We start from the raw sequence: 25,259 nt of genomic DNA on the forward strand, positions 1-25,259 counted from the left end.
TTGAAGACAGCATATATATGTGTCTTGCTTTTGTATCCATTCAGCCAGTCTATGTCTTTTGGTTGGGGTGTTTAGTCCATTCACATATAAGGTAATTATTGATATGTATGTTCTTATTGCCATTTTATTAATTACTTTGGATTTGGTTTTGCTGCTCTTTTTTCTTTCTTTCTTCTCTTGTTCTTTTCTGCCTAGAGAAGTTCCTTTAGTATTTGTTGTAAGGCTGGTTTAGTGTTGCTGAATTCTCTCAGTTTTTGCTTATCTGTGAAGATTTTGATTTCTCCTTTAAATCTGAAGGAGAGCCTTGCTGGGTAGAGTAATCTTGGTTGGAGGTTTTTTCCTTTCATCACGTTAAGTATATCATGCCACTCCCTTCTGGCCTGCAGTTTCTGTTGAAAAATCTGCCGATAACCTTATTGGGGTTCCCTTGTATGTTATTTGTTTCTTTTCCCTAGCTGCTTTCAAGATTTTCTGTTTGTCTTTAAGTTTGGTCAGTTTGATTAATATGTGTCTCGAGGTGTTCCTCCTTGGGTTTATTTTATATGGTAATCGTGCTTCCTGGATTTGAGTGAGTGGTTCCTTCCCCATGTTAGGGAAGTTTTTGGCTGTAATCTCTTGGAATATTTTTTCTGTCTCCTTCTCTCTCTCTTCTCCTTCTGGCACCCCTATAATACAGATGTTGGTGCATTTCACATTGTCCCAGAGTTCTCTGAGACTCTCTTCATTTGTTTTCAATCATTTTTCTCTTTTCTGTTCTGCAGCAATGACATTTTCTAAATAAGTAATGTTATCATGAGATAATCTGTGGTGTCTTGAGTGTTCTTTTCATTCTTGGGAACCAGGATTAATCTGTTATAATTTTCCCCATCATTTAGGTAGAAACTCTTTAATATCTAGAAAAAAGATGAAGAACTTCAAAGTACACTTTGAGTGAAAGTTTATTAAAATACTGTGATTACATGGAAAGCTATCATAAATTCCAAGTCTCTTCTGGAAATATTTTCTTTTCATTATTGCATTTGTGTTTTATTTTTTAAATGATTTTTTATTTTTCCATTATAGTTGGTTTATAGTGTTCCGTGTAAATCAAGTCACACATACTTATATACATGCTTTTTCTCACATTATCCTCCATCATGCTTCATGACAAGTGACTAGATGTAGTTCCTGGTGCTATACAGTAGGATCTCATTGCTAATCCATTCCAAATGCAATCTGTTAACCCTAGATTCCCAGTCCATCCCACTCCCTCCTCCCCCCCTTGGCAACCACAACTCTGTGCTGCAAGTCATGACTTTCTCTTCTGTGGAAAGGTTCATTTGTGCTGTATATTAGATTCCAGATAGAGGTGATATCATGGTATTTGTCTTTCTCTTTCTGACTTAGCTTGCTTGGTATGAGAGTCTTAGTTCCATCTATGTTGCTGAAAATGGCATTATTTTGTTCTTTTTTATAGCTGAGCCAACTAAATCTAACAACATATAAAAAAAGATCATACACCACAACCAAGTGAGATTCATCTAGGTTCACAAGGGTGGTTCAACACACGCAAACCAATCAACATCATACACCACATTAACAAAAGAAAAGTCAAAAACCACATGATCATCTTAATAGATGTAGAAAAAGCATTTGACAGAGTCCAACATCCATTCATGATCAAAACTCTTACCAAAGTGGGTATAGAGGGAACATACCTTAACTTAATAAAAGCCATTTATGACAAACGCTCAGCAAATATAATACTCAATGGAGACAAGCTGAAAGCCTTCCCACTAAAATCTGGAACAAGACAATGATGCTCACTCTCATTATTCAACATAGTATTTGAAGTCCTATCCACAGCAATCTGACAAACAAAAAAAGAATGACAGGTATCCAAATTGGAAGAGAAGAGGTAAAATTATCACTGTATGCAGAGGACATGATACTATATATAGAAAATCGTAAGTAATCCACACAAAAAACTACTTGAACTAATCAACAAATTCAGCAATAGCAGGATACAATATTAACTTTCAGAAATCAGTTTCATATCTGTATACTAAGAATGAAATATTAGAAAAGGAATACAAAAATACAATACCTTTTAAAATCACTCCCCCAAAATTAAATAGGAATAAACCTGACCAAGGAGGTGAAAGACTTATATGCCAAGAACTATAAAACATTAATCAAGGAAATTAAGGAGGATTCAAAGAAATGGAAAAAATATTCCATGCCCATGAATTGGAGGAATTAATATTGTAAAATGTCCATACTACCCAATCTACAGATTAGATGTGATCCCTATCAAATTACCCATGACATTTTTCACAGAATAGACCAAACAATCCAAAAATTTATATGGATCCATAAAAGACTCAGAATTGCCAAAGCAATCCCGAGGAACAAAAACCAAGCAGGAGGCAAAACTCTGCCAGACTTCAGGCGATATTACAAAGCCGCAGTAATCAAGACAGTGTGGCACTGGTACCAAAGCAGACATACAGACCGGTGGAATAAACTAGAGAACCCAGAAATAAACCCAGACACCCATGGTGAATTAATCTTTGACAAAGGAGGCAAGAATATAAAAATGGAAAAAAGTCTTTTTAGCAAGTGGTGCTGGGAAAACTGGATAGCCACATGTAAATCAATGAAATTGGAACACACCCTCACACCATGCATGAAAATAAACTCACAATGGCTTAAAGACTTAAATATGAGACGAGATACCATAAAACACCTGGAAGAGAGCATAGGGAAAACATTCTCAGACATAACCGTACAAATGTTTTCTTTGGTCAGTCTCCCAAGGCAACATAAGTAAAAGCAAAAATAAACCAATGGGACCTAATCAAACTGACAAGCTTTTGCACAGCAAAGGAAAAAAACAAAACAAAACAAAACAAAAAAACAAAAAAGACAACCTATGGAATAGAAAATAATTTCAAATGATGCAACTGACAAGGGATTAATTGCTAAAATATTTAATTTTATTTTATATTGGAGCATAGTTAATTTACAATGTGTTAGTTTCAGATAGACATCAAGGTGATTCAGTTATACACATATCTATTCTTTTTCAGATTATAGAATAGAGTTCCCTCTGCTATACAGCTCCCTGCTGATTATTATTAGTAGATGTTTAATAGCATTTCCCAGTGTGTCCAGTAAAATAGCTCTGTGACATAGATGTGTTGACATGAATTTTCTGAGTCACTGAGGTCAGTCCCCAACAAGCATTCTTCTTACTGATGTTGCTTGTGAACAAGCCTGAGTTTGATTCAGAAGCAAAGGAAAGCTTTATTCTTTGATCAAAATGTGAGCGGTACAAGCTTGAACTCTAGGGTACATGCTTTCCCCTAATGGTCCTGGGCAGGGCAATTTTATAGGGTTCTTATTAGTGCACTCGGCCCACTGCCGCCATCTTGAATTAGAGCCACTTCCCACTAGGGACTCTGGTCTGAGAGCCAGGTGTGAGGCCTATGTATGTGTTACCCTATGAACAGGTAAAACTAGACTTTCAAAGAAAAAAAAATTTTAGACTTTATTTGACTACCCAGATTCTATTTTTATTTTTATTTTTATTCTTTGTCTTTTTGGGGCCACACCCACAGTGTATGGAGGATCCCAGGCTAGGGGTCTAATCGGAGCTGCAACTGCTGGCCTACACCACAGCTCACTGCAGTGCTGGATCCTTAACCCACTGAGCGAGGCCAGGGATCGAACCTGTGTCCTCATGGATGCTAGTTGGGTTTGTTAACCAGTGAGCCATGAAGAGAACTCCAGAGTCTGTTTTTATTTCCTGGGAACTGTTAGTGGGTTTTGCCAGTGACAGTATGATGAACCAGACACTTTACTTTGAAACATGAATGTCCCAAGTCAGAATTTGCTCGAGCACCTCTGTACATGAGGCATTGGTCCAGGCACTGGGGGGTAACAGCAGTGAATGAAACAAAACCCTGCCCTAATAATGTCCATATTCTAATTTAATTTGTGTAGATAAAAAGGACACAAATGATTGTTAGTTCCTAGTAGCAAAGAATGGGATTTAAAAGGCAATAGTTATACATGTAGGTAAGACAGGTAAATTTAAAGGTTTTTTAGGCAGAAGCTGTTACTGATCCCCACTCAGTTGTGACCCCTCTTCACCTAGAGTGACAAAGGCTGCTTTTGAAACCAGGTTCTGTTTAGCAGAGCAGAAATTTTATCCATTGATTAAGGAATGAGGAGGGAGAGCTCTTGCTCTAAAAACACCTTCTCCCCAAGGGGGCGGGGAGGGGAGTAAAGGAGCTTTAAGGGGTAGGAGGCAGGCACACCGCTGGGGCTCTAGGAGGTGGGTGGAGATTTCCAGGAGCAGCTTGGGGAGCTGGGGCACACTCAGTCTTCCAGGTTCCTTTGCACATGGCAGGAGTCGTACCTAGCAGAGTATAGTTCCCCGCCTTGGACAGGGATCTTAACATGGTGATGAAGCAGAGGTAACTTTCAGACACCTCCTGGTCTCATCTGCACAGGCGTATTCCTGTGGTCACATCAGAGCCTTTTCAGGGTGACTGAACACTGCATCCTCTTAAAGCACGGCTGCGAAACATCTCTGTCCAGTTCCAAGTGCTTTTAGAAGAAAAGGCAGGGATTCTTGAGCCCTCAGGGGAAGATATGGGTGACAACAGAACATCATCAGAAATGTTCAGTTTCTTCCTTGTCACTAAAAGTATGGGCTCTGGACAGGCAGCATCAGCATCACCTTGGAGTTGTGAGAAATTCAGAATCTCAGACCTCAGGCAGCACTCTTGAGAATACATATATTTTAACCAGATCCCTGGGAGATATGTGTACAGATTAAAGTTTAGGAAGCGTTATTGATGTGCGGGTTGGGCGATTTCTCATCTGCCTGCACTTGGATCCACAGGAACCTTCCACGGGCTGGTAGTTTCCCCAGCACGTTTATAATGGAAGAAGACCAAAGTGTTGGTTAACTCTGTAGTGACCAGAATTGGTCTTTCCGCCTGCGTCCCCTGATTGACATGTAACGAGATGGTCCCTGAGTGGGTTCCGGGTCTTACAGTCTCTCTTCACTCAAAGCCACTTTTAAAATAATCATTTTTTAGACATCTGTTATGTTTTTGTGTGAGCCCTCTACACAGGTTTCCCATCAAAAGAACAGTTGAAAGCCAGTGAGTTTATGGTGTTTTATTAGTAAATCCCATTTGAGCACCATCACCCACCCCCTGCCCAGCACTTTGCGTTTTGTTATAGATTTTGTGTGAAATGTGGTCCATATTTACAAAGAATAATCTAGAGGTGAATTCAAGACTAACATACATGAAAAGTAGTTAAACCACTAAATAGGTTATGCAGAATATGTTCTGAGAATAACCCGAGACCCTAGGTGGAATCTGGAAGCAGGTTGAAATAGTCCCTCATGAAACAAATGTCAGAAAACCTATGCTTTTAAACATGAAAATGGCTTATCTCTTTGCTGAGAGTGTGAGGAGTCTTATTTTAGGCGCTACTTGGTTGCAGGGTCTCCTTAGTCCTCAGCACTAAGTCAAAATGGAGGTTGGAGGCAGGTGCTGGGCGACAGCAAAATATATCAGCTAAAAGTGCGTGTTACAAAAATAGTTTTAAAAGTAGGTTGGGAAGTTCCCCCTGTTGTGCAGTGGGTTAAGGATCTGGCCTTGTCACTACAGCAGCTTGGATCACTGCTGTGATGCAGGTTTGATCCCTGGCCCGGGAACTTCCACAGGCCACAGGTGCTGCCGAAAAAATAATAATTAAAAAAATTAGTAGTTCAGTAGGGGCTGTAGCGTGTCCTAAGTAATTGTAAGTAGCCCCGAAGGACATTGCCATGTTTAAAACAGTTAAACCACTGATACTGAAATTGTAAATCTGGGTTGTCATGAAAAGATGTCTTTCTGCTCTGTCTTTTGTTTAACATGATCTTATTGTACAGCATAGGGAACTATATTCAATATTCTGTAATAAACCATAATGGAAAAGAAATAAAATTGAAAGATGGTAAAAGTCTCTTGTCTTCATCAAAAAGATTCTGCTAGAAGGATTAAAATGTTATTGAAAAGATACTAAGTGATTTGAAATTTTAATTTTACAAAAAGCTGTCATTTCCCCAACTAATTTTATCTTATTTTTGCTTTTTAGGGCTGCACCCATGGCATGTGGAGGTTCCCAGGCTAGGGGTCAAATCAGAGCTACAGCTCCCAGCCCATGCCACAGCCACAGCAACCCAGGATCCGAGCCGCGTCTGCACCCACCACCACAGCTCACTGAGCAAGGCCAGGGATACGAACCTGCATCCTCATGAATGCTAGTCGGGTTCATTACCACTGAGCCATGATGGGAACTCCTCCTGAACTGATTTTAGTAAGCAATCAGTTGTTGTCCCTATGGTGGTGGTTCTAGTCCAGGCTTTGGGTTCTAGGGGCAGAATCTACCCAAGTTGGTTCAGAGGAGGAGGCTTGATGGAAAGGAAGTGGGCATCTCATGGAGCTGGAGCAGTGCTGACTTTCCTGGGAACTGCAGCTGGGAACTGGGTCCTTATGGAAACTGGGGCCATTGTCACAGGGCTCCTGCATGTTCCCAAGCCCCTTTGACTGTCTCCTTTGCTGGGTGTGGTGAGGCTGCTCCACTTTCCTGATTCTCTTCTGGCCTCATAGTTCTTGGCAGGGAAATCAGAATGATTGGTAGTTAGTCAGTGGCTTAGCTCCCCCTGGGCCCTTCTGGTCAGTTAGCTGTGCCAGGGCTGTGGGGGTTCCTGAGAGGGCAGCACAGTTATTCCAAGCCTGTCCAGTAAAGATAAAGGAGCTCACATGAGTGGCAGATTCCTGGAGCTACCTTTGCCAGCAAGAGTCTCAAGGAGGAGCAAGGGCTAAGGCTGAGATCTGGAGAGATGGGGCCGGGATCGAGGACCTTGTTGGTGGGAAGAAGAGAGAGGAGCGGGCCCCCATCAGAATAAGGACCCGTGGCCAGGAGTGAGGGAAGAGAGGGAAGGTCGGTACCTCTCTTCTGTCTCCTCTCTCCTCACTGTTCCTAGAAACATGGTAGATTTGATTTGCTAAAGAAAGGTAGATGCAGATGAGTTTTTTTTAAATGACAAATTGAGACCTGTTGGTAGTTATGTGAGGTCAAGAGAAGTGAAATGTTAATAAGAACTTTTCATGCTGGTTGTTTGGACAGAGTCTAGACAGAGTTTGAGAGGTTGAGTGTAGGTAGTTATGGGTCAACTTCAAAGGCTTTTTTCTATTCACTTTAGATGTGCTGAGAGTAAGATGTTTTGTAGGGCAGCCAAGTGCTCAAGGAATTCACTTCCCTCAAGGAGGTGAAAGGCTCTCCTAACAAGAGAAATTGGTTTTACTTTGCATGGTTATAAGGACGGAATAAGCAGCAGAGGTTGGATGTTCCAGGAAGACAAGGTTCAGTTTCCTGTGTGGAAGCCCTGTCTAACACAACAGTCTGAAAATGGACTGGGTTCCCCTGTTCACAGTGGGTTCCCCTTCCCTCTACATCCCTGGAGATAATTCAGCAGGGGCCATGTGTCATTTGGATGAAGAGTCATGGCATGTGTGTGAAGGGAATTCATCATAAGGATTTATTTTGGAGACCTTTGAGAAAACTTTAGTACTACAGGGCCGTGAACTTTAACTTGAGATGTCTGGTTTTCTTTTATTAACAGTAATCTGTGTGCGTGTGGCTTCAGTTTCTTTTTAAGTTAATCATTCAAAGGCTAGTGTCAGCTGAAAAAAATGCACAACCTACATGTTGAGAGTGAAGCAATTTAATGCTTTTCTACGTTTGGGAAGATGCAAAGGTCTGGGCTCACTGGAACCATTCTTTGATCTGCACTTTGGCCATCTGGGGCCATTATGCTGTGTTTTCTCGTCCTGTTTCCTCAGGGTGCACTGTTGAGGGGCAGCTGCAGTGTCTGATGGCTGCCACACCCTTTGTTTACTGATGTGACAGGCAGCATTTTTAGTTCCCACTAGATAGAATTAGTTCTCATTTTCCACCCCAGCTCTTTCTAGGATATACTGTTTTCATGGATTCTCAGACGGGAAACAAAATCAATGATGATAAGTGATTTTTAGTTATTAAGTAATAGTTCTGTTTTCCTGCCTCCATCCTTCTGGTCTTCCTGGATCTTATGCATGAGTCTGTGTTTGTCATACCCGGTGCACCTCTGAAAATAATGACTTACTACCCCAGTGGGAAACTCACAACTTGGAAATGGCAGAAACACATGATTCCCCAAAATGTGAGGTCCTCTATTGAGGGGAAAAATTACAGAGAAGTTATAATTATGTTTATTTAAAAAGTATCACTTAGCAAAATTTATTTTGATAACTAAAGCAAAATTAGAGTCATAATCAGGATTAACTTAAATATTTTGCAATTGTATATTTACCGACTTAGCACTTGGAACGAATCTTAGATGGGATGGATCAAAAAGGAGGGACCATTCTCAAATGCAGGGACCCTTCCAGCACTGCTACAAGATTACTCCCCTCCATACTTTTAAAAATCAGGGCTCAGTGTATTTTGCAGTTGTATATTTACTGGATTAACACTTGGGATGAATCTTAGATGGGATGGATCTAGAAGGAAGGAATTGGTGTTCCCACTGTGGCACAGTGGAAATGAACCCGACTAGTATCCATGAGGATTTGGTTTCTATCCCTGGCCTCACTCAGTAGGTTAAGGATCCGGTATTGCAGCGAGCTGTGGCATAAGTCACAGACATGGCTTGGACCCCGAGTTGCTGTGACTGTGGTGTCAGCCGGCAACTGCAGCTCCGATTCGACCCCTAGCCTTGGAACTTCCATATGCCGTGGATCTGGCCCTAAATAAATAAAGTAAATAAAATAAAAATAAAAGGAAGGATTATTCTCAAATGCATCAACTCTTCTAGATACTGCCACAAGATTCCACTCCCCCTGCCATACTTTTAAAAATCAGTGCTCAGTTTTAACTATCTAGTCACTGCCATTTGGCGGTATTTTTGTTTCTCTTTAGGTATCATGGTATTTTCTATTTGTTTACCACTGACATTGGCTTATTTCATATGAATCTGCAATATGCAGAAACAGTAATTTCTCATGTCCTGTTCTTGCAGGAAGAATTTTAAATCGTTTCTCCAAAGACACTGGGCATATGGATGACTTGCTGCCCCAGATAATTCAAGATTTCATGCAGGTAACATAACAGTACATCAAAGTTCTCACAGGGGAGCAAAGTGACTATTTTTTCAAGGCCTTTCATGGGGTTTAAGGGTGGACCTTTCAGCCTGGTGGTGTGTCCTGTTATCTTAGTAAAAGGCCGTGTTTGGAGGAGAAAGGTGCGGTTGTGATTGGAAGGCTGAGTTAACATGAGTAATACCTGGTGTAGCAGTGGCTGCACCGTCACATCAGGGTTGGTTCAAAGCAGCGACATGCTTGGGAAGTGGGTCTCCCTCTGCCGTCCAGGTATCTGGTGTGGATTCCCTTCACGGTGAATGCAGCTCATAATATAGAAACATCACCTCTCATATAGAGAGCCTAGATTAACTAAAAGATGCATTGTGTTACCACAAAACATATTCACTGCACTGTTTTTGTTTTTTTGTTTGTTTGTTTTTTGGTTTTGATTTGGATAAATCCAGGTGTTGTTACATACAAAGAAAAGATTAGCAATGACAAAGGTGAAAATAATACTTGAACAAGGACAATAGAAAGCAGTTATTGATGAATCAAAGTCTTTAAACCAGTAACTGAATGTAGGATCAAAATTAGCTCAGAAGATGTCTTTTTTGATTTTGTAGACAGTTTTTCTTTTCATCCATTGATTGCTCTGTCTTAAGGTGTCTTAAAAAAAAAGACAGTAACACCCACAAAATAGCATCTCTCCAGGCTTTGTTTTGTCTCTGACCTTGAGGTTCTAAAGAATGATGTTGGGTCACCTCAGCTCTCATTCTCATTCAGTATCGTTGCTCATGTGGGATATTTTTCCTTTTATTTAATTTTGTCTACTTTTCAGTGGTTTAGGCTGTGGGGGTTTCTTCATTTCCAAGTGTTCTTTTTAGAAATGAAAAGCATGTATCAAAAGCTGCACACAGAAATGCAGCGATGAATATCTGACTGCAAACCACATATTCTGTGGTCAAAGGCTTCCCCTGTTTTCCAGTGAGAAGTAAGCTGAGCCTCAGAGGCAGAGTACTTTTACTACAGAGAGATTTTATTTTTTTGTTTTCTGCAAACTTGTTTTATAATGTATCCTGCTCAGTTTAGCTACATAATTTATCCTCAGAAACGGTGTTTCCCTACAAACCCATTTTGACAGTGATTGTTAATTAATTTGAAAACATTTTGTGAAAGGTCCTGTGTCTCTGCTTCTGCAAGTTAGAGCAAGCTTGGGTTTGCAGAGCTGGCTGCCCACTGTGTGCTGAGCACATGGTTAATTAGTCCTCAAAATCAGAAACTGTAACATATTTTTCCTTGGTGTGAAGGACACTTATGGATGCTACCTGATTTCCGTGTAAAACATTCTCAGTGGTGTGAGGAGAGAAAACTCTAGTCTCACTGATTTCCAATCCCAGTTCTGTCACTTTTAGGTCAATTATCTTGACGTTTTGGGACCTTCAGGTGCAGACATACTTTATCTAATTGGAAGTGAGAATCTGGTGTGTGAGAGAGACCTGGGGTGAGCAGGTACCAGCATATTCCTCACTGAGCAGGTAGTAGCTGAATCTGTGAAGATGGGTAAGCTTGCCAGAGAGAGAGGGGGGAAGTATTTTTAGGGGCCAAGATCAGAAGGTTATGGAAGCCTTTCTATTCAGAGCAAGAGCAGAGGAGACACATATGAACAGCAGGGAAGAGAGGAGGGAATAGGTTGGGGAACCGAGGAAGGAACGGTCTCTTCAAGGCAAAGGAGAAGCTATGTCCGTGGAGAGTTGCTGGCTGATGTGGGACCAGGAGGCCTGTGGTGACCAGAGGAGAAGGTTTCAGCTGGGAGGATGCCAGAGGGCAAAGGGCTGAGACTGGAGGGAGCGGAGGTGCAGGCAGGCTGCTCTGAAGGAGTCTGACTGAAACAGGAGGGAGGCCTGTTGGGAATGAAGGCTCTGAGGAGGGGCTGCTGCTTGTTGGGTTTAGTTTGTGGATCAGAGGAGGACGTGGTGGTATTTCCCTCTCTGCCTCCTTCCCTTCACCAAACAGGGACCAGTGTTGAGGCCCTGAGGCTCAGGGAGGAGTCAGGCACGAAGCCCTCCCCTCATGGGTCTCCTCCAGCCGCCCGAAGGGTGGGGGGCATCCAGAGACTCCCCCCTTGCTGCCTTTGGATCCTGATTGTGCGAGAGGGCTGTGCAGAAAGTCCTGGAAGGCAAACTGGCTGTGGGGTTGGAGGCAGTGGGGAGCCTGGTCCAGGAGGAGGTGGGCGGAGCTTCCAGGAGGTGACCTTTGATCCCAGATGAGAGGAAAAGGCCCCTGTGGGTGGAGGGCAGGAGGTGCTGCCAGAAGCTGAGTTCCCTGTGAGAGCCAGTCTTTTCTTTCTGTCATCTGCTGAGAGTGGGGTCAGGAAAGGGCTTGAAGAGGGTTGTTCAGTTTTGTTTTAAAGGACGTAGTGCCCAGTGTGTTTGAACTCATCTTTGCTAATTCTGCTCATCCTTGGTATATTTGATAAGCTTTGGAAGATACCTGATCATTTTCATTTTTAATTGCATCACTTCTAAAGTGTAAAGTGTTCTTCTCTATACTTTCCCTCATCTAATACTTTCTCATTCCCTTAAATAAAATCTCAGACAGTTTATTTACTGGTTTGTAAGAGTGATGCCAAGGATGGCTAAAGAAAACCCTGGATTCTGAGCAGTGGTCCCCACTGCAGGTCAGCCCAACCCTAAGGCAAAGACATTCAGAGGCCCTGTCCTTGCAGAGGGGAATCAGAAGTGTGGACGCCATCGCATGCACTGACTCATCCCTCCCATATCTGTGGCCTGTCCAGTCACATTGTGGTTCGTGGCTAAACTGGAGCCATTCGCCTTCCAGAGGAGGAAGGCAGGCAGCATGAAGAAAACTGTTTGTGTGGTGCGCTTCCCCCTGACAACCATGTGTGAGGTCAGCGCTGTGAGAGTGGTGGAGCGAGGCCGCGGTCTCCCTTTCCACCCTTGAGTCCTGGCTCCCCCCTTCCTGCCTCTGCCCCACAAAGCCGCACTTTCCTTCTCTGTAAAGTAGGGAAATAAGACCAACTTCATGAGGGTTGTTGGGAAGACACAGTGAAGTCCTGTTAATAAAATTCTTAGCGTAACATCTAAGTGCATGTTGAGCACTCAGTAAGGGGCAGTTACATTTAAAAAAACCATATGTCTTTTTAAGTGGGAGAAATGGACTTATAATGGCATTATGTTGCATTGAAGTTATTGTTACAGGCAGTTTCCAGGGACATAATATCACCTCATGAATTTGTATTATAGGTTTGTAATGCTTGAAGATGTTAATGGACACTTTCCCATATAGACTCACAGAATAAAAATCAATTATTTTCCAAAATAGACCATTGAGCATTAAATATTTCAAATTAATGTAACTTTTCATACAATTTGCCAAAGTCCAGGATAACATTGAGTAAGGAGTTTCAATTATCTACAGTTCTTGTCATTAATATCATCACTTCCAAGAAATCTTCATACTACAAAAGCAAGTAAACATGAAGCTAAGATGCAGATGTTGGATTTAGGCATTTTAATTAAAAAAAAAAAGGCACTGCTCTGAGCATGCAAAATTGAACTCAGCTACCCTCAGCAAAATGCAATAATTTATTGAGGAAAACTAAATTGCAAAACCTTTCCTCCCCACACAGCCCTCATACAGAAAAAAGAAAAAAAATAATCAACAGCTTGGCTTTGCCTAAAAAACCCACTTTTCATCTCCTTTCCTGGACACAAAGGGCTAGTCCTGAGGCTCCTTGAGCCCCCAGTGCTGCAGTGGTGGGACCAAATGGAACGTGTCATTCCCTCCTCCCCGCACACAAAACACAGCGACTGCAGCCCTAGAAAGTGAAAATGCCCAAGAAAAAGAAAATGGGAAGCAGGTGCCCTCAGTCATTCCTTCCCAGAGGGGGGAGCGCAGGAGAAGGAGCTGCTGCCTCTGGACACTGAGAACAAAGCCAGCCTGAGACTCAGCATAAGGGGCGGGTCACTGGCTTTTAGAGAAGCAAGAGTGGAACTGCCTTTCCTTGTCTCAGCACCACTGACCGTGCATCTCATGGTGTAGAGACCTCAGGGAATGTGTGTGGAAGCATCCCAGCCTCTTTCACTGAGCAGTGACCTTGTCATGTTGAGATTCCTGTGAAGTGTTGACCCCTTTCCTCACCCCCTCCCTCAGATCCCCGTTGGGGATATTTATTTCTAGTGTGTGTATGTTATACTAGTCCTTTGTGAATATTTTCTTCCAGTCTGTGGCTTGCCTTTTTATATCCTTAATGGAGATCAAGTTTTAATTTTGGTAAAGTCTGAAGTTTATTTTTTTCCTTCTGTAGTTCCTGTTTTGGTATCCTAAGGATTCTTTGCTTATCCTTAGGAGTGTGACAAAACTTTCCTGTTGTTCTACCTTTTTAGAAATTGTTGCGTCTTGCTTTAATTTTCATATATGGAAGCGTAGTTAGTGCTTGAGCTTCACTTTTTTCTAGTGATTCTTGTCACATTTGTTAAAGACTTTGATGCACTGAGTTGGCACTTTGATTCAAAATCATTGAACTTTATGTGAGGAAGTCTGTGCCTGTATATTTTGTTTCATCAATCTGATTACCTATCTTTATAGCAGTTGTGCAGTGTTAGTTATTGTACATTTTTTAAGATTTGAAATCCAGTGGTTTAAGTCTTCTGTGTTTATTTGTGAAGATTGTTTGGATCATTCTAGATTCTTTACTTTTCGGTGTAGACTTTATTTATTTTTTATTCTAATTTTTTTTCTCTTTTTAGGGCTGAGCCCGCAGAATATGGAGGGTCTCAGGCTAGAGGTTGAATCGGAGCTGTAGCTGCTGACCTACACCGCAGCCACAGCAACTCATGTTTTGAGCCATGTCTGCGACCTACACCATAGCTCACTGCAATGCCGGATCCTTAATCTGCTGAGTGAGGTCAGGGATCGAACCTGCCTTCTCATGGATACTAGTCAGAGTCATTTCCACTGAGCCATGATGGGAACGCCTATGTGTAAACTTTAGAAGCATTTCAACTTGTTTTTTAACTGAAGCCTGCTGGGATTTTTACAAATATTTCCTTTTAGTGTAGATCAGTTTGAGGAGTCTGAGTCTTAGCAATGTTGAATCTGCAGTTATGAAAATGGTAAATCTATCCACTTACTTAGGTCTCATTTAATTTTAGAAATATTTTGTAATATTTAGTATAGCTATCTTACACTTCTTTGCTTAAATGTATTTCTGAGTATTTGATGTATTTTCGTTGCATTATTGGATTGTCTTTATTATTTATTTATTTATTTTGCTTTTTAAAATTTATTTTCAGGGCTGCACCTGTGGCCTATGGAAGTCCCTAGGTTAGGGGTCAAATCAGTTGCAGCTTCAGGCCTATGCCCCAGCCATAGCAACGCAGGATCCTTGCTGTACCTGTGACCTACACAACAGCTCATGGCAACACCAGATGCTTAACCCACAAGCCACGCTAGGGATCTAGCCTTCATCCTCTTGGGTACTAGTGGGTTCGTCACCCACTGAGCCATGACAGGAACTCCTATTGGATTGTTTTTAATTCTACTTTTTCAACTGCTTGTTGATAGTACGTAAAAATACGGTCGATATATTTGTGGATTTAGTTTGTATTTACTGGAGTTGCTGGTGGTGTTTTTAAAAATTCTGTAGGATTTTGTGTATATACAGTCATGTCAGTTGTAAATAATGATAGTTTTACTTTTTCATTTCCAATATTTATGACTTTTGAATTGTTGTAGCTAGAGCCTCTAGTACATCATGGAATAGAACTGATGAGATAAGATAATCTTTGTTTTGTTTTATTTTGCTTTTAGGGCCTCACCTGTGGCATATGGAGGGTCCCAGGCTAGGGGTCAAATCAAAGCTGTAGCTGCTGGCCAACACCACAGCCACAGCAATTCAGGATCCAAGCCGCTCTGCAACCTATATCACAGCTAATGGCAACACTGGATCCTTAACCCACTGCGATCCTTAACCCAGGGATCAAATCTGCGTCCACCTGGATGCTAGTCAGATTTAACTGCTGAGCCATAACGGGAACTGCAAGATAAGATATTCTTGTACTCCTCAAAATGTTGCAATATTTTTACATTGCAGATGATGTTTACTGAGATTTTCTAGGTAGCTCTCTGTCATTAGATTGAAAACATTTCCTTTAATTCCTCAATTGACAAGAATTTTACTTTTTTTAAAAAAATCAAGATAGGGAGTTCCCATCGTGGCGCAGTCGTTAACAATCCGACTAGGAACCATGAGGTTGTGGGTTCAGTCCCTGCCCTTGCTCAGTGGGTTAAGGATCCTGCGTTGCCGTGTGCTATGGTGTAGGTTGCAGACGTGGCTTGGATCCCGCGATGCTGTGGCTCTGGCTTAGGCCAGTGGCTACAGCTCTGATTGGACCCCTAGCCTGGGAACCTCCATATGCCGCGGGAGCGGCCCCAAGAAATAGCAAAAAGACAAAAAAAAAAAAAAAAGAATAGGTATTGAAAATGGACAAATATTTTTCTACACTTCTTTAGATAATGATGTGATTATTCACCTATACTCTTTTAATGTGAATTATAGTGATTAGTATTTGAGGTTAAACTTATATTCCTGGAATAAACTCCATTTTGTCATAATTCAGCATCTTTTTTCTTTTTCTTTTAATGTATCACTTTATGTAATTTGTTAATACTTTATCAAGAATTTTTGTATCTATTGTTTATCAAGGATAATGGTCCGTAATTTGTTTTTCTTGTTTTTGGTTTTGTTTGGTTGTTTTTTTTTTCCTTTTTTGGCCACATCTGTGGCATATGGAGTTTCCCAGCCCAGGGATCAAATCCAAGCTGGAGTTTTGACCTGTGGCACAGCTAGAGCAATACCAGATACTCAACCCACTGTGCCACAGTGGGAACTCCTGTAATTTACTTTTCTGGAAATATTTTGTCAGCTGGTTTTGGTATCAGAATTACACAGGCCATGGAATTCTCGTCATGGTGCAGTGGAAACAAATCCAACTAGGAACCATGAGGTTGCGGGCTTGATCCTTGGAATCACTCAGTGGGTTAAGGATCTGGCATTGCCGTGAGCTGTGGTATAGGTCACAGACACATCTCGGATCTGATGTTACTGTGGCTGTGGCAAAGGCCAGAAGCTGTAGCTCCTATTGGGCCCCTAGCCTGGGAATCTCCATATTCCACAAGTGGGGCCCTAAAAAGCAAAAAAAGAAAAAATTATGCGGGCCTCATGAAAATACATAGGAAACGTTTCCATTTTGTGATGGTCGTTTTTATGTGTCAAATCGATGAGGCTGTATTTCCCAGTTATTCAAACCAAAAGGAATCAAGGCATTGCTGTACAGGTATTCTGTAGATGTGACTAAAGTCCATAATCAGTTGACTTTAAGTAAGAGTGATCATCCTAGATAGTGTGTGTGGGCACAGTTCTGTCAGCTGAAAGGCCTTGAGATCTCAGGCTTCTCGAAATCAGTGGATGAACAGCATCAGCTCCTGCCTAAGAGCACCCCCGTCCTTTCTAACAGCCCGCCCTTTGGATTTTGGACTTGCCTAGCCAAGACTGATTGTGAAATATTGTCTTTTTTATATTGTTAGATTCAGTTTATTGGTATGTTGTTTGATGTTCCCGAGATAGTTTGGTTTGTAATTTGTCTTTAATGTCTTTATGTGGGTTTTATATGCTAGTAATGCTGGACTCAAATTCCCTGGATGAGTGTGGAAAGACTTTTTCACAGAATGTATTTGGTGAAGCCCTCTGGGCCTAAAATCTTTTCTGTGGGAAATTTAAGGATTACAGATTTAAGTTCTTAAATCTACATGAAATTATTCAGATTATCTCTGTCTCATTATGTCAATTTTTATATGTCATTTTCAAGATATTTGTCCTTTGCATGAACATTTAAACATTTATTAGCACAGTGTCTATCATTTCCTCTTTTTAATGCCGCTAGTATCTCTTGTTATCTGGTGTTAATTCAAGTTAATGTTGATTTCTCCACCTTTTTTTTTTCTTTTTACATTTCACTGATACTTTCAAAGAACCATGCTTTATGTTTGTTTGTTTTTTTTTCTTTTGTTATTCTCTTTTTTGGTCTTTTTTGTATTTTCCAGGGCTGTACCCACAGCATATGGAAGATCCCAGGCTAAGGGTCTAATCGGAACTGTTGCTGCTGGCTTATGCCAGAGCCACAGCAACACCAGATCTGAGCCATGTCTGCGACCTACACCACAGCTCACAGCAACGATGTAACCTTAACCCACTGAGCAAGGTCAGGGACCATACCCACAACCTCATGGTTCCTAGTCGAATTTGTTAACCACTGAGCCATGGAGGGAACTCCTGTGTTTCTTTTCTACTTAGAAGTTGGTTTTCCATTGTATCCGTGTCTACTTTTTATTTATTTCCATTCTTTTACATATTTTAATATGCTGCAGTTTTTTGTTTTTCTCCTGTTTTAATGTGGATTTAAAAACCCTCGACTTTTAGCTTTTTTTTGGTATGACTTTATTTATTGCTAGGGCATTTTGTCAGTTCACAGCAAAATTAAGTGGAAGTATAGAGATTCCCCAGTGTATCCTCTGAAGCCTTCTAAAAATATGTTAAAAGCTGTAAATTTACTTCAAAGCACAGCTTCAATTTGCAGCCCTTAAATTTTAATATTAGTAGATTTTCATTTTTTTTTAAGTCAGAATACTTTCTCATTTATTGTAATTTTGAACTAGGTGATATTTTCAAGTGTTTTATTGAGCTTCTAAATACTTATTAACTTTCTAGTTACCTTTTTGTTACCGATTCCTTGTTAATTCCACATAGGTTAGAATATGTTCTGACCTAATAATTTCTGATCTTTGGCGTTTGTTGATTCTTGTATTAGTATAGTTATAATACAATTGAAAAGAATATGTTATGTAGTTATTCACGGCAGTATTGTGTATTTCCTATTTATGTCAGGTTTATTGATCATGCTTTCACAATCTTCTATGTCCCTATGGATTTTTATCAGTTTGGGGGTGAATTTAAATCTCCCGCTATGAACATGGAATTGTCTATTTCTCCTGAGTTCTGTCATATTTTCCTTTATGTATTTTGAAGCTATGTTATTGCGATTATATAAATTTAGATTTTTAAAAATATCTTCTGGATAAATTGGCCCTTTATTCTTTTTTTTTTTTTTTTTTGTCTTTTTGCCATTTCTTGGGCCACTCCTGTGGCATATGGAGGTTCCCGGGCTAGGGGTCGAATCGGAGTTGCAGCTGCCAGCCTACGCCAGAGCCATAGCAACGTAGGTTCCGAGCCGCGTCTGTGACCTACACCACAGCTCACGGCAATGCCAGAACCTTGACCCACTGAGCAAGGGCAGGGATCGAACCCTCAACCTCATGGTTCGTAGTCGGATCGTTAACCACTGCACCACGACGGGAACTCCTGGCCCTTTATTCTTATGAAATGTTTTTTTTTCTAGGAATCTTTTTTAACTTCATGTTCATAGTGGTGTAGATAGATACTCCAGTTTTCTTTTCATTGTTTTTAAGGAGTACCATTTTCAACGTTTCATCTCCTCTTTTCTATGCTGTTGTTTTTAAGGTGTGCTTTATAAAAGTAGCAAGTAGATGGACTGCAGTTTTGAATTTTTTAGTAAGCTTAAACCCTGACAAAGGGTAGAAAGGAAGCCACTGATCAATGAGATAAGCAGAACATGTGCATTATATTTTCCCCTGATGCTTTCTGTTGTAAACCAAATGCCACCATTCACTTTTCAGTGGAGTTGATTTTGACTCTCAATCAAAAAGAATACACATGTCCCTGAGCTAATGAGGTTGTGAAGAGATCTGAGGCAGGAAGGATGCGATTAGTGTATCCCAAGAAAAGAATAGGATGAGAAAAGCTGAGTCTCAAGGTTTGTATAGATCTCATCATAGAGATATGACATACCAATGTTCTATAATGTTCTGATTTAACAGAATTAACTGAGTTTACTGAGGGAACAGAAGTGATAAAGGAGGGATCTGGGAACCAGAGCTGATCTCTGAATTCCCTGAGACTTGCAAGGTACCATATCAGCTTACACCTGCAGTCTCAATATTAATCATTGGTTGCTATTAGGCTAGAAGCTTACGGTTAAAAGCCTTCCATGTTTTTCTTTTTGCATCGATTTATCCTGTAATTGATGTGTAATGAATACTGGTTTGATAGAGGTTATATTTTATTTCTTGATCCTTTCATAGATTTGTGTAGTCAGATCAGGATTTTACTACTTCCGTGAGAATCTTGTGTTAGCCAACAGCACAGTCCATGTGATAGTCATTTCATTGAAAGGTTATTTTTTAAATTTCATGTGTCTGCAGAATAAATAGATGCAAGGATCTCTCCTGCACACAATCAGTAAATAGCATGCTGATCAAAAACAAGTCATTTTTTTTTTCTCTCTCTAAATCACAAGGAAATCTTGCCTTGTTTTCTTGCCAGGAAGTGAATCTTGCTGTGTTTATTGCACTTTAGCTGTACCTTCTGCAGAATGAGCAATAATTTAAGGAAATCTGGACTATGTGTATTTATCACAGTTTGAAATAGAATTCTTAAGAATCTGACAGCAGAACTAAAATTTTTGAAATTCTTTTGAGATATTAGCAATCTTAATGATCCCAATTTCATATTTTAATACTGTAAACAAAAAAAATACTATCTACTGATTGACTTTGTGTTTAAACATATACTTCACATTATGCCTAATATAAGTATGAGAGCAGGCAAGTGAGGATTCATATAAGGCTGGAGTGAACCAAAGTATGTATGGCATAGTTATTTGCATAAAGTAAGATGAATCCCTTTTTATTGATGTTTATAGACAACATGTTCTTTGGCATAAGCTTCACAGAGCCTATTGGGAACGAATCCCTTGGAATTAAGGTTAGAGTAACATGTAGTTAGGTACCTAGGAATTCCTACAGGACTGTAAGCAACTGGGAAGGTAAATGCCCAGGAGGCCAGCAGGGCCTTGTCTTCAGCTGGTGCTTGTGGAAGGAGTGTGTTAATCTGCGATATGAGATACAGTGTTCATCCCACAGGGAGAGACACCCTTGTGAACGTGGGATGAATGACTCGCAGTTGGTCATGGTGAGTGATGTTTTTTATATGTTTTTGGATTCAGTTGACTAAAATTTTGTTGAGAATCTTTGCATCTACATTCATCAAAGCAGTATTGGCCTGTAATTTTCTTTTTTGGTAGTATCTTTGTCTGGTTTTGGGATTAGGGTGATTGTGGCTTCATAGAATGTCTTTGGAATTATTCTTTCTTCTCAACCTTTTGGAAAAGTTTAAAGAGAATGGGTGTAAGTTCCTCTTTGTATGTTTGGTGGAATTTGCCTGCAAAGCCATCTGGTCCTGGACTTTTGTTTGTAGGGAGTGTTTAATTATATGTTCAATTTCATTTCTAGTGATCTGTCTGTTCAGTTGATGTGTTTCTTGTTGATTCAGTTTTGGTGGGCTCTATGTCTCTAGAGAGTGTCTATTTCTTCTAGGTTGTCAAATTTGTTGGCATGTAATTGTTGATAGTATTCTCTTACGTTTTTTGTATTTCTGCAGCATCTGTTGAGATTTCTACTTTGTCATTTCTCATTTTGTTTGAGTTCTTTCTCTCCTCTTCTTGGTGAGTCTGGCTAGAGGTTTGTCAATTTTGTTTACCCTTTCAAAGAACCAGCTCTTAGTTTGATTGATTTTTTTCCTAATGTTTTTTTGGATCTCTATTGTATTGATTTCCTCTCTGATCTTTGGTGATTTCCTTCCTTCTGCTGACTTAAGTTTTGTGTGTTCTTCTTTTTCTAGTTCCTTTAGGTGGTGGGTTTAAGTTGTCGATTTGAGATTTTTCTTCTTTTTTTGAGGAAGGCCTGTATTGCTATGAATTTTCCTGTAAGCTCTGGTTTTGCAGCATCCCATAGATTTTGAATGGTTGTGTTTTCATTATCATCTTTCTCGAGGTATTTTTTAATTTCCCGTTTGATTTCCTCATCGACCCATTCTTTTTTTTTTTAGTAGCATGTTGTTTAGTCTCCATGTAGTTAGTTTTCTTTTAAATTTCTTTTTCTATGGTTGATTTCTAGTTTCATGCCATTATGTTCAGAGATGATACTTGAGATAATTTCTGTATCTTAAATTTGTTGAGGTTAGTTTTGTGCCCCAGTATGTGGTCAGTTATTAAGAATGTTCCATGTGCACTTGAGAAGAATGTATATTTTGTTTTTTTCTTTTTTTGATGTAATGTCCTGAAAATATCAATTAAGTCTAACTTTTCTATTATGTCATTTTGGATATCTGTTGCCTTATTGCTTTTCTGTCTAGAGGACCTCTCCATTTATGTGAATGGGGTGTTAATGTCTCCTACTATTATTGTATTCCCATCAGTTTCTCCTCTGATATCTGTTAGTATTTGTTGTATGTATTTAGGTGCTCCTATATTAGGGGCATATGTACTGATGATTGTAAATACTCTTCTTGACTCAATCATTTTATCATTAAATAGTGTCCTTCTTTGTCTTTCTTTATGGCCTTCATGTTAAAGTCTATACTGTCAGATATGATTATTGCAACTCCTGCTTTCTTGTCTTTTCCATTCACATGAAAATCTTTTTCTACCTCCTTATTTTCAATTTATATGTCCTTTGTCCTAAGGTTAGTTTCTTATAGGCAACATGTTGTGGGTTCTTGTTTTTTTGTACAGTCTGCTGCTCTGTCTTTTGATTGGAGCATTCAGGCCATTGACATTTAAGGTAATTATTGATACATGTGTATTTATTGCCATTTTAAACCTTGTTTTCCAGTTGATTTTATGTTTCTCATTTGTTCTTTCTCTTTTTGTTTAGATGATTTCCTTTTATTTTATGCTTGTGTCCTGTTCTTTTTAGTGTTTGTGTTTATCAATCTTTGGAAGGCCTAGAGTTGGGAGGAAAATACAGAGAGGACAAAAATTACAGTAGGTATGAGGTTTACAGGTCATATTACTTTAAAGGTGCATCCTCAATCAAAATAGACTTGAGATACTATTTTTGCTTTGACCAGAGAAAAGCCACAGTCACTTTGGTGTATATGACATCATCTAAGAAAAATAGCACCTGCTTTGATAAGTCCTTATGTGATATAAGCTGTGCCAGTGGTTCGAATGAGTGGCCTCTTAGAGTCCAACTTCATGAGCTTCTTAAGATTCTTTGGGTCCTTGGACTTAGTCGTAATGGACTTAGAGTTTCAGTTTGTTATGTATGAGCTGGTAAGCACTTTACCTGCATGATCGCATTTAATTCCCACCAGCATCCCTTTATTATTGTTGGTATATCCCAGTTTTCACTATGATTGAGAGTAGGTGTAGGGCCTTACCCTCCCTGCTAATATCCACGAAGGTTGGCCCTAAGCCCCATCTCAGTGCAATATCTGGCTAATGGAATTTCCATTCCAGGTTTAGGTTTTCATTCTCTGCAAACCAAAGAATTATTCTGAATTGTGATAAATCAGTATATACTCTCAAGCAAAATATTTCATCCAACAATTTTTTTATGTATTTCTCCATGTGGATTTATAGAATTTGGATAGAATTCCCAAATGCTATGCTCCAAGTAGGCTATAAGCACAGCAGCATAATGATGGCCTTTATTTCTTGGTACTTTAGGACTTGGGTCACTTGCTTCTGGGTCACCATGTTTCTTTCCCCCCATCATTGTCTCTGTGACATAGTGTGACAGAGGCACTGGCCATGGGGAGGTGGGCCATCAGGTGAGCCTGAATTCCAATTAGATATGGATGGGGAGAATGGAGTGTGTAGCCTGGGTTATGCTCCTTGGAATTCCTGGGAGTGTGGAAGGAAGAAATGAGATTGGCCTCAAGGAAGGGATATTTGTCGTGCACCAGAATTGTGTTTCCTTCTTCAGAGAGTTGGCTCTTTGCTTAGATAGTATTTTTGTCTTCTACAAACTTGTATAAAGAGTTTGAGACAGCTGGCAAGAAAAGGTTCACAAATGTATGTACATAGATACATATAAATGTAAACCCATACCTTGTGTTTTACTTCCCTTGTTTTTGTAATATCCAGTCCACTATGAGGCTGGCTATAGTATGACCTACAGGTAGAGACAAAACTCTTGCAGAAAGCCTCTTTGAACAGCTTCAGAATTTAGGGCCATGAGATCTAACGGACTTAACCTAACTAGGGAGCTTCTGAGAGCAACAGTTACCCACTGGTCCTTATGGCTACCAAGGAAAAACACTGACAGAGCGCCCCTGGAGCTCTGCTTCTTCTGGGCTGTGCCTGCAGCACGTGTAAGTTTCCAGGCCAGGATAGAGCCCTTCATATTGATCGTAGGTCTGCTTCCCAGGTAACCTGCCAGGCTGGATTAGTCATAAAAGGCCCTCACCTGGGGAGAGCCAGATTATTGAAACTGGTGATTTTCCAATCAAATGATGTGAATCTGCTAAAAACTATAACTTGGATTTTTTTCATAATTGACATTTCATTAAGTTTTTTTTTTTTCTTGTCAACTAATGATGGCAAGCCGAGTGACTTTACCTAAGACCAGACGCAGAAGCAACCAGAAAGACCCCTCCCCATGAGCATGAAGTGTATAGCAGGGTGGGATGTGTCAGTTAATCCAGGAGCTGTAAGAAGTCGTACAGGCGTATGTATAACAGGGGAGAGGTCGGACAGCTCTATCTCCACTTACGGTTGGAACTTGTTCCTTCAGAATTCTATTCCTCTTCACTCTGAGTTTTATATCGATACCACAGCAGAGCCTGGGAGAAACAGGAAAAGCAAAGGGGTCTCCATCCAGATAATGCAGTTTGGTTTACAAGGGCTCCTGGCCACAAAGTCACAGTTGTGGAAGTTTCCCTGCTAGCCCATCCCTCAGAGATGTGACTGGGGCCAGCTGCCCTGGGTGATGAGGTGGGAAGGCCCTGGGCTGGTGAGGTCAGGATGCAGGTGCTGGTGCTGAGAGGACCCAGAACAACCAGTGTTAAGTAGGAAAAGCCTCTTAACCTTCCTAACCCAGCTCTCTCTTGGTCAAAACTTCTATGACCTGTGACTACTCTCTGCACGTTACTCATGCCACACTTCCCTCTAAGAAATCCTCTAAGAAAAGCGTTCAGATATTCTTTCCTGTGTTTGCCCAGTGCTCTGTGCCTTGTCCAAATGGTCATGGATTTATATCCATCTGGGATCATAAACTGCAGAGGCCTTGGCCCAGGCTGAGTGAATCAGCCCGTCCTCAGCAGCCCACCCCGGTTTCCCAGCACAGGGACACTGAGTGTCGCTTGAGTTCCCCTCACCTGAAGCTGTGCACCGTGGTGTCATGCTTTTCATGATAAAGATGGATACTTAAATCAGCATCACCCAGTGGCTTAAGTTTCTATTCTTCCTGCTATATTTTTAGATCAAGATCATTTCCTGAGATTTAATATCATCTCGTAAGATGAGGTGATGATTAAGTGAATGTTCTAGACCTCTTGGCACAGTGCCTGGTATGCAGTAAACACCTGGTAAATGGCATCTGCTGTTTTCACCATTAGCCTTTGAAATGGACATTTAGATACTTAGCATAATGAAAGAAAGCTGGCTTACATGGTGGGGCAAACTTAAATATGTCAGAGTGGCTCATAACCTGGGCTCCCTGGCTCTGTGACTTATGTTTTGCCATCTCCACCAAGTTGCATTTCCTTTCCCTGTGCCTCAGTATTTCCATCTGTAAAATGAGACCATACTGTTACTCAGTAGTGCTGCTGTGAGGAGTAGGGAGGTAATAGGCGTGAAGTACTGAACAGGTGGCCCTGTACACAGTCAGGACTCCGTAAATGTTAACTATGGATAGAAGACCAAGAAAAGGAGTTCCTACTTCCAAAGGTCAACATGTGACTTTTTCCCTACCTTTCTGGTCACTAAATTTATAATTAGCCACTTCTTTATCCCTACACCTATAGCAGAGGCTTCTGGATCCCTCATCTATGCTACCTGTGTGGTCATCTACCTACTGACACCTGCTGACTCCTGATAATTGGGATTCAGGCCCTACACTCTGAGCCTCAAATATTCTCCTCTG

At 40.6% G+C, this 25,259-nt stretch overlaps 1 protein-coding gene across 1 annotated transcript in view; it reads left to right on the forward strand.

Moving 5' to 3' along the window:
- The window catches only part of LOC110258728 (multidrug resistance-associated protein 4-like), a gene marked incomplete at its 5' end in the record, with an annotated part of 118,700 nt that overhangs the window by 23,547 nt on the left and 69,894 nt on the right, over positions 1–25,259 (forward strand). Inside the window, one exon of the mRNA XM_021082000.1 lies at positions 9,113–9,192. Within this exon, the coding sequence (XP_020937659.1) occupies positions 9,113–9,192 (80 nt within the window). The remainder of the gene's footprint in view (positions 1–9,112; positions 9,193–25,259) is intronic.

The sequence above is a fragment of the Sus scrofa genome, unplaced genomic scaffold, assembly GCF_000003025.6.
Source record: "Sus scrofa isolate TJ Tabasco breed Duroc unplaced genomic scaffold, Sscrofa11.1 Contig38, whole genome shotgun sequence".
NCBI classification, from domain to species: domain Eukaryota; kingdom Metazoa; phylum Chordata; class Mammalia; order Artiodactyla; family Suidae; genus Sus; species Sus scrofa.